General features: G+C 37.7%; 1 protein-coding gene and 1 long non-coding RNA gene across 2 annotated transcripts; one reads left to right on the forward strand and one right to left on the reverse strand.

The window, feature by feature from the left end:
* Positions 1-3756: 3756 nt before the first annotated feature.
* Positions 3757-16446, forward strand: LOC148128053 (uncharacterized). Its single transcript, XR_015740855.1, has 2 exons — positions 3757-3974; positions 16286-16446. It is a non-coding gene; the product is annotated as an uncharacterized LOC148128053 (long non-coding RNA).
* YPEL4 (yippee like 4) lies at positions 12472-17074 on the reverse strand. Its single transcript, XM_026719645.2, has 4 exons — positions 16934-17074; positions 16617-16660; positions 14176-14284; positions 12472-13582 (listed from the first exon to the last, which is right to left on the reverse strand). Exons 1-4 carry the CDS (start codon positions 17072-17074, stop codon positions 13493-13495), a joined length of 384 nt encoding a protein of 127 aa, XP_026575430.1. The 3' UTR covers positions 12472-13492.
* Positions 17075-17231: the final 157 nt, after the last annotated feature.

Consider the following 17231-nt stretch of genomic DNA (forward strand, 5'->3'; position numbering starts at 1 on the left):
TGGCTGGTTTGAAAATAAATAGAGATAAAACAAAGATTTTGTCAAAGAATATGTTGTTGAAACAAAGGGAAGAGTTGGCAGAACTGTTAAAAATTCAAGTTACAAACAAGGTTAAGTATCTGGGGATATATTTGACATCAAGATGTAGTACATTGAAGGAGAATAATTATAATTTTAGCCCTCATTTTATAATGTCTTTGTCTTTTATTTCTAGAGATTGCAGATTCTTTGCATTTTTGGCTATAAGGGTCATCACCATAGCACAAGTTGTTGGTGTTTGATGTTTCTTCCTACAGTTTTATTTTTTAATAAAAAAATTATTAATTTTCAATAAACAAACATACACAAATAAAAGACAAAACATGAAAACATAAAACTTCTTTTTGGAAAGCAGCTTGGTCCTGGGTTACATCTTTTTGTACAGACATAAATCAAATTCATGCTCACTTTGTATACCATTTCATATCTTATTTACCATTCTATATTTTCTTTTTGGCTTCTCCCCTCTTTTCACTCTCTTAATTCTATTTTATATATTTCATCTCAATTTAAATCATTATTTTTGTATCTTTTGTCCGTTCTGTAATTATCTACTTATCTTTTCTCTTTAACACATAATTTCTCCTGCAATCACTGATTGAAGTATGATGCTTTTATATCTTTCCCCTAAATTTAACACTTAAAATAATATATAATTTTCATTCTGATTCTGCTTAGTACATTCTAAAGCTACATACTACATTTTAAAATACGAAAATAGTAAGTTCATAATATAATTAAAACAATAATCCATAGCAAATTAAACTCTATCATTAAATCTTAAGCATTTTACACATTCCCTTTAATATTTTATTAAATCATATAATGTTCCAGTTTTCTAACTTTATTTCAAATACAAATACAACAATACAGTCTTATGTACTTTTGCAGAATCTCTTTTTTAATTATGTTTTTACCCTTTATCTCTGAAAAAAAACTGTTTCTTTACATCGTTTCAAACCTTTGTAACTTCTCTTCCTTTTTTCCCTTCCTTTCTTCTCCAATCTAGCCTTTTTACTCCCCCATCTCTTGATCTCCTCCCTCTTAATCTCCACTCTCTTCTGCATTCCTCTTTTCTGTTGCTTTCTAACATTGTATTGATTTTTCACCTTATTTTTCCCTTTTTTGGTTGTTCTTTTAAGTCTTAAATTCTCCATTCTCTTTCCCCCCTTTCCTTTTTCTTCCCCAGCTAAAGTTGTTTGTTCATTAAAGATGGCTTCTTCTTCATCCCAGTCTTCTTGTTCTTGTAATTCCTGGTAGGTAGAAATCGACATTTCTAAGAAGTGAAAAACAGATCCGGAAGAGCCCTTCCCTTCTTGTTCCTCTTCTTTTAGCTTTTTAAATTCCATTTTCAGTTCTTCAACAGATAATGCCATTCTGAAAGTTTTTTAAACAACCCAAATGTTTTTAATCTTTCAAATAACCATTTCCAAAAGTCCCAAAGTCACCAAGCAATCCAAATAAACACAAGCTGTTTTAGCACTTTCTTCTTTTTGTACTTTCTCTTCCTGGGGTACAGTTCTATTGCAAAGTTCCAAAATGTATCTTTTAGAAGTCTTGTTACAATTTAACTCTGATCTTATAAGCTCCAAGCAATCTCCTCCAGCAACGTCTTAATATTAATTCTTTACCTCTCCCTTCCCACTTATAGCAAAAAAGGAATTTTTTTTAATTCCAATGTTCAGAAATCTTTAATGTTCCCTTGGCTTTTAGTTTTCAAATTTGATTACCTGTTGATGCCAAAATGGGTTTTTCCGATTTCCATCTGCTATCTCCATAGGGAAGGAAAGTGAGAAAAAACAAACTTTCCCTTTTAACTTTCACCCGCCGCTTTTTACAATCTTCTAGGGAACAATGTATCTTTAATGAAGTTGAGTTTCCAAGGTATTTAGATGTTACTTTTTATCCCGGTTCAGCCAAAAACTTTCACTTTCTTCAGCTTCCTCCTGCACATTCTTGTCCGGATGAAAGCTTCTGACCGATTGCTGACCGCCGCTCCACCGCTTTTGGAAAAGGGAGTTTAGCCAGCTGAGGAAGGGGGTTGCATTTCCCCCGGACCCCTGCTGAATCTCCCCTGTCTTCAGTCACCTCTATGGGGTAACTATTAGCCCCTAAATCCGGCTGGATCGGGGGCACTCCAGCGGCGAGCACAGCAGGAACCGTGCATGATTGCAGATTCCTGCCGCTGCCGAAGCTTGCAAACGAGAAGTTCATCTCTTCCTACAGTCTTAGAACCATGCTGATCTTCATGTAATCTTACTTCCCTTAATATATATTCAGAATATTGGTGAAATAAATAAATGGAGAGAACACAGTTCTGTCTCACTTCTTTGACCACCTGCACTGCATCTGTTTTCCCATATTCTGCCCATACTGTGGCTTCCTCATCAGCCTATAGGTTTCATATGAGGACAGTGAGATGTTCTAGGATTCATATTTTCTAGGCATAATTCATAGTTTGACCTGACTAACACAGTTAAAGGCATTTCTATGGTTCATTATTGTTTTACTCTAGGATGTTTTTTCGTTTCCTATTTCCCAGTAAAATTTCCGAAGAGAAAAACCAAGGTCTTTTCACTTGACAGGAACTGTTTTCTCTTCTGTGAAGTGGATTTCTAATGTGAAACTTTTGAATTCCAATTAATCATGAAGTGCAACCCTACTATGTATGATCTAAATCGAAATAATGCATTTTACACCCACTGTGTGTTAATTGGTTTTTTGATATATATTATTAGCAGCTCTTGTGAATAGGCATTGAAAATTACGTATAAAATTAAGCTTGCCAAGGTTTTTATTCTGAATATTTCATTTTCTTCTAATCTCATTTCAATGCCCACATTATTGTCCCTCTACACCTATGCATGTATACAGTACTTGCCAATTTGATGAACTGGATCATAGTCCATAACAGCTTGTGCTATACTGTAATAAAGAAGCAGGTGAGTGGTGATGGTTTAACAATTGATTAAAACAATTGGATTAAAATTGACCCATGTATTCTTCAGACGCAGAAGCTCAAACTGGTAACTTTTGGGGCAGTTATTTTCTTTCAGCCCAATTTATTGCACAGAATTATTTCAAGAAAAAGCAGAAGAAAAGAGGCTTTGTAAGCTGTCTTAATTCCTGAATGAAAGGTAGGATATAAATCTAATACTCACTAGAAATGTCTTCAAAAGAGTAAATACAATTTATTTTCTGGAAATGAAGTTATAGGGCAGATGTTGTTAAGTACTTTTCTGTAAATTTAAATCTCAAACGATCCTCACACACTTGCTTTACAGGAGACTCTGTTCCCTAAAGGTGGGCCACAAATGCAAGCATTATTTTTTTTAAAAAACTAATAGTAATAAGGAGCCACCGACAGTTCCGCGTCTCTATTCCTTCCACGCATAAACTAGACAAAATAAGTCCGCTGCATTTACATGCAAAGTCCTACTGCTGTGTCAGAGGTTTGCATTCAAAGAAAGGTGGGAGAGGCGGTAAACCACAAGAACAGGCTGAGGTCTTCGTGATTGTCGCCGATCTTCTTCGCGTACATTCGTCCTAAGCGCGAGCTTCTCCGTTAATTTACCGAAATAAGCACAACAACCCGCCACAGAGGAGAAGGAACGACCGTAGCAAGGGGAGGCCCTCACGTCGGGGGAGGTGGGGGGGGAAAGAGGAGTGGTCGAGAGGAGCCCTGCGTCCAATGAGAAGGCAAAGGGTTAACGGGCAGCCAATCTGAGCCGCGCGCAGCGTATCCCGCAGGCTCCATTCAAGAATCTCAAGTATTCAAGATGGACGGAGCGGAATGCGGGGAGAGAGAGAGAGAGAGAGACTCGGGAAACGCCACTTTCTCGCCCGGGCAAAGCGGGGGGGAAAAACGCCAAAGTTTTAACCTCCACCACGGGGCCATGCGAGAGACGAGGACAAGCCAGAGAGCTGCCGAAAGGGTAAAGATGGCCTCGCTCCCGGGCACAAAGGGGTTGTCCCTCCAGCACAGGCAAAGGCGCTTCTTCGCCCGATCCTGCTTCCTTTTCACAAACGTGTTTCAGGCGCAGGTTTGAAATCCAGAGAGCTTACATTTTTATTCGGTCTAAGGAGAGAAAAAGAGAGAGAGAAAAAGAGAGAGAGAAAGCGGGAGAAGGCTGCTGGAGACCCGGGGAGGGGGCGACCCGGCTGGGCGCTTCGGATACCGGTCAGCCCCATCGACGACGCCCTGAAATAGAAGAGGTGTGAGGAATGGCCGAAAATACGGAGAAGGGCTTTCCCTCTCCTCTCCAACACTTCCTGCCGTTGGTTATAACTGGGAGAAGGGATGAGTGCCCCTAATCTCTGTCCCGGTCTGGCCTAACTAGGGTAATGGCCCTAGCCCTACAGTCAAAGTATGGTGAGAGTAACTTCCTTCTCTGGGTCTCCTCAGGCTCTCTCCTAATAGTATTTCCAGACCTTCTTTTGGTAGTATTCAAAGCATTTTACTTTCAGTGCTTAGCCCCGTACAGTATACTAATTGCTGGGTTTGCTTAAGTGTGGTTTAACTGGGAAAATCACATTTTGCTGAATTGACATGTAACACTAAGCCAAACAATGGTTTACAGACTGTAGTGGCCAGCTTCATACAATAGAGTAAGCCCAAACTATTGCTGTGGTTTAGAACATGGGTTACTCTGATAATAGTTTACGCTCACTGATGAATGTTAATACAAAGTAGAAAATGGGAGAGTTCCCAAGCTTTATTATTATTCATTGTAGATGGGGAATGTTTGTTGTGCAGGGTCAGTAGAATCCAGTATTATAACCTGTATGCCTTCCATGTGTGCACTTGTGCATTCTTGGCACTGGAAATGCAAACTATACTGGAATATACCTACACATTGTAGAAGGTGGAAAGACTTGTTCTCTAGCATCATATTTTCCATGCTCTCAATATGTATACCACTTCTCTGTCAAGATAACTCGAATTTCTGAATTATGTATGGGATGGAAGGACTAACGGTAATACACAAATTTAAGAATTGTCCTAGTTCTTTTTTCCTTTGATAATTGATTGTGTGCTATCAAGTTGTTTTGACTCCGAGTGACCACATAGATCAAGGGTGTCAAACTGGCAGCCCGCAGGCCGGATGCATCATACGCAGGCCATACCCGCTCCAGCACTGTGAGGAGAAAAAATCGCAATACATCATGTGATGGCAACATGACGCTGTGAATTTGACACCCATGACATAGATCTTCTGCATTATAATGTATTCCTAACCTGTTCTTTCAAATGTCCCAATGTTCCACTCCTTGCACCTTAACTAAGTCCAACCAACTTGTTGCTGGTCATCCTTTTTTTTTCCTTCCACTTTTTCCAGAGAATTGGGTATTTATGTAAATTGTAAAATGTCTACACTTGGATAATTTGAGCCTGGTCATCTCTGCCTCAAAGGAGAACTCTGGGTTGATTTGTTCAATGAATCATTGGGGTGTTGTTGTTGTTTTTGGCTATCTATCCATGGTATTATCAAGAGTTTCCAATACCAACTTTCAAAGGTGTCAGCACTCTTTCTGCTTCTTTAAATTCCAGCTTTCACTTTCGTAGAGTGTCACGGAGAATTACAATGGTTTGCACAATTCTGAATCCTTTGATAAACTTTATGAATTACTACGAAAACATTAAACTGTTGGAATAATTATTGAAAGACCCCATATAGGCATACTTCTGCCTGCCTAGAGTGCAATACTGTATAGAGAAATAATATTAAAATGTGAAGGTTTTGCAGGATTTCTGCAAGTTTTCAGTATTGTGAAAAAGAAATTTCTCTGAAGTACTTTTCAGTGGGTACCTGCAAAATTCTATAGTTCCAAAAAGCTTTAAAACTTTACCAACCAAGCAGCTCTCTTTACTTTACTTTTACTTTAAATAATTTAACTTGCTGGAAATTCCAATCTTTAGGGGGTGGGGAAAGGTGTTCTTTTCATGGTATGATTGCATCAGAGACAAAAGATTCCTGTTTAAAGAATAATATGTATATTTGTTACATAGGTACATTTGTCCTGTCTGGAGAGATTAATAGCCATACCCACCTGATGAAATGCTGAGTTTTCTGCAATGTATCATATAGCTAAGCATCTACCCACAGAAAGACAATTTCAGGATGTATAAACAAAAAAAGAAAAGAAAGGACGGTCTATGTTCATTTTTAGAAAAAATGAGAATGTTAATCCTAGTATAAGTGACTTGTCTTGCATGAAATAAAATACAATCACTGTGACATATTACTGTTTTCAAAAATAATTTACAATTTTATAGTACTAGTGGCTAAATTACATTGGACAAGACAGCGCCCAATCATTTCTAATGCAAATTCAATTTAAACATAATAGAGTTTATGTTTATAAAGTCTAAAATAAAGAATGTTCAATTTAAACAAAGGGAAATGACTATAATTAAAACCCAAAAAGAATGTTTCAATTTGCTAAATATTTACCAGATATTAAAGAAATCTGAACTAAGATTCCCTTTGAAGTTAATAGCCTTTTGAAATGGGCTTAGTTAATATTTAGAATATATCTTCATAAGTTAGGCATTGTGATGAGATACTTCAAAACAAGCAAACCTAGCCTCTATTAAAAAAAAGGTTGCCAGTCAACTTGGGGGTGGGGGGGTGGGGGGGGGAATTTTATTTCTTTTTGTCTGTCCATCCATCCAGAATAGTAGCTAAGAAAAAAAGTTAAGGCGTTTTTTTCCTTCTCTGGCTTATTTCAGCTATGAGTTATTACGTTGGTAAATATGCACTCCCACAGTGTAATACATGAATTAATTGAATCGTAGAGGTGGCAAGGGCTATTTAGACCATTAAGACCACCCTCTGTTCATTATAGCGGAACAAATTAAAATATCCCAGATTGATTACTGTTCAGCCTTTGCTTAAACACTTCCTGTGAAGGGAGAGCTGCTGAATTGCCCTTTCTATTAGAAAGATTTTCAACTCATAATTATTGTAAGGTCAGGGAAGTATATAACCCAATGTAATTTGTTTTGTGGGAAAATTAAGTTTGTAGTCTGTTTGAGGGAAATTAAATTGTAACTGTGGGATATCCAAAAATATTACAATAAGATTAGAAATGTTAGTGGCTCTTTAGAGATCTCATAACCAATTGCTATCCCTTTGCTAAATGAACAATTTTTATTTATATGGAAATATAACACTGTATCAATGTCTGACTTGAATGCTTAAAATATCATAAGGAGCTACATATTTTGAAAGCCAGTATTGATCCCTTACTTCCCATTTTAAGGCAGCTATGGTGTAGAGAACAGCTGTTGATCCACATGCTTAAGCTCAAGTGAGACCATTTAGGTGTGAGAAGAGAATTAGAACATTCTGTACATGCTAGAGGAGAGGATCCAGAACTTGCCTCTGAATGCTAAGGTATCGAATGAAGTCTAATAAGCGTACTACTTCTATTTAGTTTGTATATTTAGCTTCATGTTCTAAGCTATATACAGATATTTGTTTCTAAGAAGTGAATAACTACTTGCTTCTGAACACCAATAAACACTCTTTTCCGTTTTTACACTTATCCCTCACATTCATTTTTTAACATGGAAAAATCATTGTGAAATAGAATTTTTGTAATTAGCTTTAGCATCTATCCTGTCTATGCTTTATATATGTTTTAATTGATTTGTACATTTTTTCCTCAATCCATGCATTATTCTACCAGTATATGATAAATCTGGACCAAAATTGTTTTTGTGTGAAACATAGTTATATAATTCCACAAAGTAACTACAACGATGTGATGTCCTCATGCTACAAATCATGTATGTAATTTCATGGAATGATACCAGAAGACTTAGTTTGAACTGCTCTAAGCAATCATATATGTGTTAATTTTAAGCAAAGATTGATGGAATGTGTTTATAATTCCAGTGATTTTGAATAATTTACCACATGCATGACATGATATGAGTGAATGTGGTATTAACTTCTTCATAGAGGGGGATATATTCATTGTTCAGAAAACAACTACTATACATAGGTGTATACTTTTTGCATTTTTCTTAATTGTTCATGAATAATATCCTTGCTATTGATAGCATTAGTTTTGCAGAGCAGATCAGGAATATGGTTTTTGGAATGCTTTGCACTAAATAAAATATTTTTACTTGCAGTTGGAAGTTTCATTCTCTTTTATTCTTTATCTGCCCTCCTCTTTCATTGTTGATCTGAAACCAAGAAATGCTATGCTTATTTTTTTCTGACTTTTCCCACCTGTCCCATTATAAAAATCACACATCTGAAATTAGTAAAAAATATTCAAGTTGAGTTGATTTTATCAAACTCAAGTATATTTCTCTTTTCTCAAGTGTATTTCTCTTAGATCAATCTGAGTTTCATACTTAAATCTACATAGTCTGCTGTTTTCATAATCTTTTATAATTTCCAGGAGTGTATGGCTTGTTTATGCCTCATAGTTCTTATCCATTTGCGATTCGATAACTGTTCTTTTAGTATAAAGATATTGAATGAATACCTAACTATTAACATAACTATTTCCAAAAGGTATTTTTATCAGCAATGTATTAATGGCATGGAAGGAACTCTTTAGGAAAAACAGCAATCCACTGAAATCTGTTTATGTCTTGGTTAGCTCTTTGCAGTAATTTCTAATCAATACATTTGCAACTGAAAGCTGGTTCCAGCAATCAAACAAAATATATATTTTATGTGTATAATACAGGAACTGAAATGCAGTTTCCCACGTTCCCCAAAAATGATGTAGGACAGAATAGAAAAGATTTTAATGGTTTTGCAGTCTCTCACTTCTTGTCAAAATCTGATAGCTGATTCTGTTGTCCCTTTGCTCTAGAAACTTGTTATTTCCCAAATTCTATTTCCTTCATATCTGGTGATAAGGTTCAACATCATTGATAAGGTGAACGACCTGTCAATGAAAAACAAGGACATCCTGTTGCATCAGTTCCCCAAACACTAGGTATAAACAATCTATTTTCCTTTCTGTTGTGTTGTTGCTTCCAGCTAAACTACTATGCAGCTGGAAGCAATTTTCAAGTAGCACTTTCTTTGGTTAAATAATGCAATTATTCTCTCAGCTACATATTAGAGATCACTTGGCAAAACAATTTGATAAGATGTTATCTTGGAGAAAGTCATTCTGAGTTACTTTTTCCACTGGGTATTTACATGAATCAAAGTCCAAGGGTTTGTTACATGACAGAGTGTGGCTTTTTGTGAAGGCAGTGCTATGACAGACTCCTAGCTTTAGCTGATTTTGACCATTGCTTTGGAATTATCAACCTTCTGCCTTAAGTCTTTATTTGCTATCATGTCCTGGCTTACCTATTTACTTGACTTTTTTTTTGACTCAAAGAGTATCTGTTAACTATATTTCAGTACTACTTGCAATAGAAACACTGAATGTTAAAATTATTCCAACTAAATAGTAATACTGCATATTGCTATCTTCTATGATGATCCAGATGCATATTAAAGATTTCATATGTATACAATGGCTGTTATATTGGAATTTATGTCTTTGCTTAGTGAAAGTAGTAAAGAAATGCAACATATGTGGGCTTAAATCAACACAAATGATTGAGCTAAGCTAGTGATGGCTAACCTTTTTGTCATTGCGTGCCAAAAATGTGCACCCATAATGCAATGCATGCGTGACACCTCCCCTGCCCCCAGAGCATGCGCATGCGACCCCCCCCCCCACACACACACACAATGGCTCGCATGCTGGCAGAGATGTCTCTGCATGCCACTTCCGGCACGTGTGCTATAGGTTCACCATCACGGACCTAAGGGGTGTGTGTGTGTGTGTGTGTGTGTGTTTGTATAAAAGGTTTCTTATGTATTGAATAATATAGAGAATTTAAGACATCCACAGCTACAATATATCAAATCATAGTGGAGGACATCTATCCTAATCAGAAGACGGTTCAAAAGGGGAATTAATCTAGACTCATTTACATAAATACAAGAGGGCCAGGTCTGACTCCCCCTCATCTCGTCTTTCCCAGGTGAAAGCTGCCAATATGAGGAGATTCCTGTGAAATAGGCATAGAACAATAGAGTAGCTAGTTTGAACCCTAACACGTAGGCCTGATGTTCCCACCTGACAAAACAAAATTGCATGCATCATTATGTCATGACATAGATGACAGAAATTATATACTTGTGAAATATGTTATTTACATAATGTAGGCAATGACCAGGCTGAGCCTGAGGGAGGGGTCAAGAGCATTATCAGTCTGGCATCTCTTCGCACCCACAAGTGATCTAATGATCCAGCCCACCATGAATTTCATTGACCCCTATCAACTGCCAATTTGACTAACCATTTTTTCAGATTCTTGTAGAGAGGGTTAGCATGCAATAAACCTGTATTCATTTGAACTACCTTGGCTCATTTCCTGTGCTTGACAATGATATCATGATCCAGTGTCCTTTATGCCCACCCCCTCCCATGAGTGTCCATAGCGACATTAGCTTAGAATTGAAAAATAGGCTTGGCTGTGGGCTTTTTCTTTGCTCTTTTCCTGTTTTTCAACTGTGTGGCGAAGATGGGTTGGTTCTGATCCTTCACATTTGAATATGGGAGATGTGGAGGCAAAACTTGTGTATAAAAAAAATTACATCCAGAAAATTATAAATTAATTATGTCTAGATGAGATAAAGGGCAAATCAACTGTAATTTAAATAAACTGTGATTGTCTTAAGATTTCCTATAAATAAATATTTGTAAAGATATGAATGCTTATCTTTAGAAGAAACGGGGTTTAGTTTTACCATGTATAGACCCAGATTATTCAGTAAAGTGACTGATGGGATTTCAGATAAGAAAAATTCTGGAGGGACTGGATTTAAAGAGCACACAAAGAAAAATGTAATGACAAGTAGAATCTACTTTCTGGACCCAATGGTTTTCATTAGCACAAGATTGCACAATCTTTAGTAGAAAGTCACATATTGCCTTTGAGAGGTTGGAGATCTTGCATTATTAAGTGGTCAGAACCATAAAAAGAAGCCAGAGCTGCTCAACAACTAAACAATTTTTAAATTAAAATTAAATATCCTAATGTATTTAACATAGCCCTCTATTGTCATAATGCAAATTCAAATTTAGTGGCAATTTTTGAAGAATTCTGGAGTGTGCAGTCTTAATTTTTGGGGAGGCCATATGTGATCTTGAGGATTCAGGCTTTGTGCCTCTCATTTGTTTGGTAATGCAGCTGAGAAAATGCTTATTTTATAACTGATTGCTTTTCTTTTGAATATAGGCTTATATTATGAATTCTAAACTTTTTTTTAAATCTTGTAAAGAAAACTGATTATTTTGTGTAATGCTGTTCCAAGGTAGAATCAATTAAGTTAACTCCTACACTGCTTTAGAATTGCAATTGTGTTGTAGTAAGGAGAATTGATGGTAGATGCAAGTTATTTCCCTTCATTTTACCCTCCCCTTTCTAGGTCGAATTCCCAAACAGTCTTCTTGAAACATAAAACTGGATAGTCCTGCTGGATGAAAACTAAAGAGAATGGTTTGATTAATATGTACCGTGTAGCAGCCCAGTATTCTATAGAAGCCCATACTAAAGAAAGTGCATTGATAAATCACAGTTCTTGTGTGATCCTTTTCACCCTTCAGTGAGATTATGAGAAGTAACTCTCTTGTTCCTGTGGACAAAGCAAAGGGCCTTCGGATGCACTGGGCACGGCCCCTGCCCGAGGCTCTTTTCACATTGTGCTACTGAGCCCGACCAAGCAGTGCAATGTAAAAAGGGCATTGGGTTGGTGGCCACAGCAGCATGAATTCTTTATACTTCCATTGATGGTAAAGATGAAAGGCCAAGCATGGAGACTTGTTACAGTAGGAATAATGGGGGGGGGGGGAATCCCCATTTTGTCCTGCTAGAAGAGTGGTTTCTATGACAAGAGCTATCTATTCATGTCTTTCAGAGGAGTTTTCAATTTCAGTTGCTGGGTTTGGATAAATTGGGTACCAACATATTTGGTATTTGAGCAGCAGCTGAAATATTGGTCATTTCTCTGTTGTCTTTGAGATAATATAGCAACCCACCACCGAATGTTGATTGCTCACATATATTGGGTATCCTTTGTGCGCTAGAAGATGGCTAAAGATTATGGAAAAGGGAATCACTTTCTTTATTCATAAAATAAGATCCAGGCATAATCTGAGCCAATTTTCAGATTATGATAATTTTGAGTATGCAGTTTTGTCTGAGGGGATAAATATACCGGTTTGGGTTTTGGGGATAATTTGGTATGAAGATTTCAAATTTATGCAGTCGGGAAATATTTCTGGATTCCGTACCTGTTGAAAAGTTTAACTAGCAGAAAGCTAATTTCCCATCAACAGAACTTCTGGCTTGGTACTAAATCTGCAAAAGAAGCAGGATGACAGAAGCTATTGATAGTATGGATTGCTTGTTTTAAAATATAAAACAATTTTATTATACAAAAAAATTCCTGCGCTGGTGACAGTGCTAAAATGTTGTTTCTTCCCCCCCCCCACTGCCCCACCCTTCATGTATGCTAAGAGAGTTGAGGGAGGGGACGTAGTGCTCAGGGATTACAAGCACGTGGTGGTTCACACCTAAATTAATGGACTCCATAGAATAAACCTGGGGAAAATACCATTGCAGTGTCTGGGAAAGGGACTGATAACTGCCATTTGGAGAGACTTGTTCCTCTGTCCCCTATTTCAGGATATCTTTTATCTCCCCATGTGACCTACGTCATCCATCAGTGCCCAATATCAGCAGGCTGATATACAACTCATTATTTCTCCTTAGAAAGGAGAACAAGAACCCCTTATAATGCACTGAACCACTGCTCTGTCCAACTCAATGCTGTCAACATTATCTGCCCACAATTATCTAGGGCCGTACCAGTAGTTGAAGTTCTGTCCCAGCCCTTCTTTATTTAAGCTAGAGATACTGGAGATGATCTCTTCAGCTTTTACGCACCAAACTGTCGGCTGACCTTCCCCAAAGCACACTTTATGTCACATTGCATTAAGTATTTTTTTTTTCTTACACAATGGACTGCAAAGTTCACACCTGATTCCAGGTTCTCAGTTCTGGATGCCACAGTGTTATGCTGACAAGTGCTAGCGAGATGTAACATAACCTACACAGGCCAAGGAGAAACCAATCCAAAATCTCCCACATTAGTCTCCCACTCTCTACCACCTGCATGTTTCCTCTTCTGCTCTAGGGGACAGGTAGAGTCCTCCAAACAGTGAGTCCAGCATTTCAGAAAGAGGTTTTTGAAGAAAGATCCTGGAAGCTCCATTCCCCTGGATGATGCTGTGCAGGAGATTGATGGAAGGATAGCTGGGTTGGTTGTGCTGGGGAGCCACTTGTGGCAATGGGGTTACAAAAGGGCTCGGCATGCTATGCAGGAGGGTATGAACCCAGACTTCCTTCTCAGTCCCAGCCATTGTCCTTCACCATATGTGACATCTCAATGATGTACTTCCCTTCTTTGTACTTCTGGCTGGTCTCGAAGGCTTGTTCCTGGCAAAGAAGGAAATAGGAGATACAAACCCAGCTCTAAAAACTGACGTTACCTAGTTGGGTAATGAAAGGTCTGCAAACAAACACCAATCTTAACATGAAGGATCCCACAGGTCAATCCCACCTACAAATATTCTCTCCTATTAGACATGAACCTACCTACTTTAGACAATGCCTCTCCCTCTCTAAAACTATAAAAACTATAACAAAAATATAACTTTGCTTTCATGAGATGAAATAGGTGAAAGATAGCAAAGCATCTTCCATTGGGATGGTGTGACAAGCAGCAATAATAAATAATAAATGCAGAGCACCATGGTTTTGAGAGAGATCGTAGAAAAGCTAGAATATTTGCACTAGTCTTCCCAATTGGATGGGTTCACAAGGATTGCTTTGATAGTGCTGATGATGTTAACTAGTTTGGGTAATGAAACATCTGCAAGAAAATAACCAAGTTCACAGTGCAGCAAGGACATTTCAATCCTGAGCTACAAATATTCTCCTTTAAGGATTGTTTTCCTAAATCTCCCTGGTTTGGGTGCTTTCCAAAAACTTGATTGCTAGAATTACCTTTTTGAAGGGAATTTACTCACATATTTCCATCCCAGTGTAGTCTTGCAGCTTTCACAAAATATATCAGCAACTGAATGGAGACCAGTGAGCAGAAGACGTTGCTCTGCTGGACCACAACCCACATTAACCCTGTAATCAAATCAAAAGTCAACATCTCATTTTGTCTTTACCATGATTAGGGCCCCAATTCTGTCCTAACAATAGCTTGCAAAAAAAAACACCTTGGGATGAGGAATATCCCTGTCCTATGATACCTGAAGTGATCATTTAGGAGAAAGTTTTTTAAAACAAAACTTTTTTCAAGTAACTGAAGATATATTAGGTGGACTATGATTTACTTACTTGGCTATAATAGTTTAGTAGTTTCAGTTTCCAGATGACAATGCTATGAATAGATTTTTACAATGTGGGCATTTATACTTTATAAAGAAAAAAATAAACATTTTTCCAGGAAATCTGAAAACCCAACACAAGAAATAGAAAAAGGATTCTAAATTTAATCTCAGAGCGGCCTCCAGTGGTAAAAAGAAGGGTCTACAGGCAGTACAAAGTGCTCAGCATATTAAAAATTGGGGCACATCAATAGTATTGATTACAAGTGTCTAGGCAGAGACAACTTGGATAATTCTATTTTACTGAAACAAAGTAATTACTAATTTTATGCATTTCAATTTCTCATTTTCCTGACTTTGTTTTGTGAATTTGGCTAAACACAAAAAAGTCTACATGAAAATGTTGCCCACATTTTCATGCATGCCTATTTAAACATTCAAACTAATGGTTTGGTTGTTTTAAATTAATACATATCAAGAACGTAATTAAATTCTCCTGTAAAATGGAGTCAGGACATTGTGGTAGAATGAAAGAAAAAGTTAGATGTTGTTTAATTTGATCTTGCCTCAGTTATTTGGGTTCTACTGCATTACGAATCTCCCCTTCCTGAAGTACCAACATTTTATTTCTAACTACTGTTATGCAGAGTTATGTAATAAGGATGGAGGTTTTGCAGTGCAGCTATTTGAAAATCAATGAGGAAGGAATACTATTCTATTTAGATTTATTTCACATTATCACATTTGAAGGCAGAAGCAGATAAGGATTATCACAAGAGCAATGTAACCATCACTTACTTAATAGTCAGCTTTTGAATAACTAATGCAGAAAACTCATCAGGACTGCCAAATAAGAATATATAGGTAGTTCGTAATTTCCAATAGAGGTGGTCAAACAGATCTTTTGCTATAGTCAACCTCTATATTCCTTTCACTTCAAGAAGAGTGGTTATTTCTGGAACCAAAGGAATCTGGTCCAGAACAATTGCTTGGCTGGGATCACTATCCATGTCAGAGGTATGTTACATCTCTGACTCAGTCCCACTGAGTTGTAGTTGAGCTTTCTTCTGCTGAAGGCCAATTAGAAATAAAGAGAATGAAAATGATACATTTGTCAAAACCACCTGCCACTGTAAACTTTTTATACATCAGGGTCTCCAAATTTGGCAACTTGAAGGTTTGTGGAATTCAATTCCCAGAATTCATCAGCCAGCCATGCTGGTGCAGAATTCTGGGAATTGGAAGTTCACGATTCTTAAAAGTTGCCAAATTTCAAGACCCCTAGTAGGCATTACAAAAATTGGTATTATAAATCAGGAGGCTGATCAGCAATTTTCAAATCTCTCTTTCAAATTTCATAATGGAACTTTAGTTAGTCACGTATGGGAATTTGGAATTAATTTGATTTTTTTAAAGAACAGAGGAATGAACATTTGGGAGTTCTCCTTGAGGAAAAAGAAATTGTTAAGAAAAATACCACTTTCTAGGAACTGCTTAAAGCATTGATCAGAGGAAAAGGAGAGATGTCATCTCCAATAATTAGAATCAGTAATAGACCGTTCTTTAAAACCAAAAATGTATCCTCCTCTGGGTTGTGGAGTTAAGAGAGAATTCCAATGATACAATGCAATAGGTTGGGTTCTATGTATAAAGCCTAATAAATGCTATGATATTGGAGGTCAATTGCCAAATTAAAGAATGGCAATGATAATCTATCAAAATCAAAAATAGGACAGAAATGTCCCAATATATTGCTGGGAAGCCTATTCATATGTTTTATTCCCTATTTCTATTTCAGAATTCGAACAAATTAGCCTTGGAGACAGATGAGCTGCAGCTGTAAGAATGTGGTGATACAGAAGATACTGAGTGAGATATGACAGATACATGTCATGTGCAGGTTATTTGGAGGAATACTGAATTATACATCTCACTCCAATAGCTTTACTTTTATATATATATAAAATAGATCTCCCAATACTTAAAATTCTCCTCTTTTGCAAAAGAGCTATTTTCTTCCATTCGAAGGCAAAAAAAAAAAAAAAAACCCAAAGCCTGCTTCCACTTTGCATGCTCCTCACCTGTATCCCATTCCCACCAAATAAAACCAATTGCAGGAGGACACTCACACAGAATTGAAAAGATAGGCGCGACCATGACTTCCCTGGAAGGACTGTGGAAATAAAGTATAAAAGTTATGTCCTCTCCCTTATAAGATGATTGAATCCCCTTCCCAAACCCAACCGCTCAGTAGGGATCCCAAGTTGTAAGAAAGATCAAGCTGTTCTTAAGACAGACTGATATTGCTGGAGGATCCCAGGAGCTGCAGTTAGGTATCCCAGAACAGGCAATGCTGTGAGGAAGCACGTTGCCAGAGTCTGGTTGGGCCATAGATAAAGGGTAGTTCTAACTAAGCTTGTCATTGTGATCCTGAGAGCACACGTACCTTGGAGATGAGCTCATCATGTTTGGCCAAGTGCGCCCTGCAGTGGACACAGCTGTAAGTCCGGTGGCACCGGGGCAGGTAACTGCGGAAAGTTTTGGTAGGGAGACAGGCAGCTGGTGGCACTGGCTCACAGCTGGGCATGACAGGCTGGAGAGCGATGCCTTGTCGAGGTGGGGGAGCTGGCGCTGTGCAGCCCCCACATAAGCGATCACAAGTGAAGCAGCGAAGCAGGTTGGCTAGAGCCGTTTTTCAAAAAAGTGAAGTTTGGGGGGGCTGCACTGCCAGGGCCCCCCCAGAT

Source organism: Pseudonaja textilis, chromosome 1 (genome assembly GCF_049901715.1).
Source record: "Pseudonaja textilis isolate UNSWEBS1 chromosome 1, rPseTex1.2, whole genome shotgun sequence".
NCBI lineage: Eukaryota > Metazoa > Chordata > Lepidosauria > Squamata > Elapidae > Pseudonaja > Pseudonaja textilis.

Coding starts and splice junctions, on each gene's coding strand:
- YPEL4 (XM_026719645.2), bottom strand. CDS start 17,074: ATGCCCAGCTGTGAGCCAGTGCCACCAGCTGCCTGTCTCCCTACCAAA. Junction 16,661..16,933: donor ATGATGAGCTCATCTCCAAG/GTACGTGTGCTC, acceptor TTATTTCCACAG/TCCTTCCAGGGAAGTCATGG. Junction 14,285..16,616: donor GCCTATCTTTTCAATTCTGT/GTGAGTGTCCTC, acceptor ATTTGATTACAG/GGTTAATGTGGGTTGTGGTC.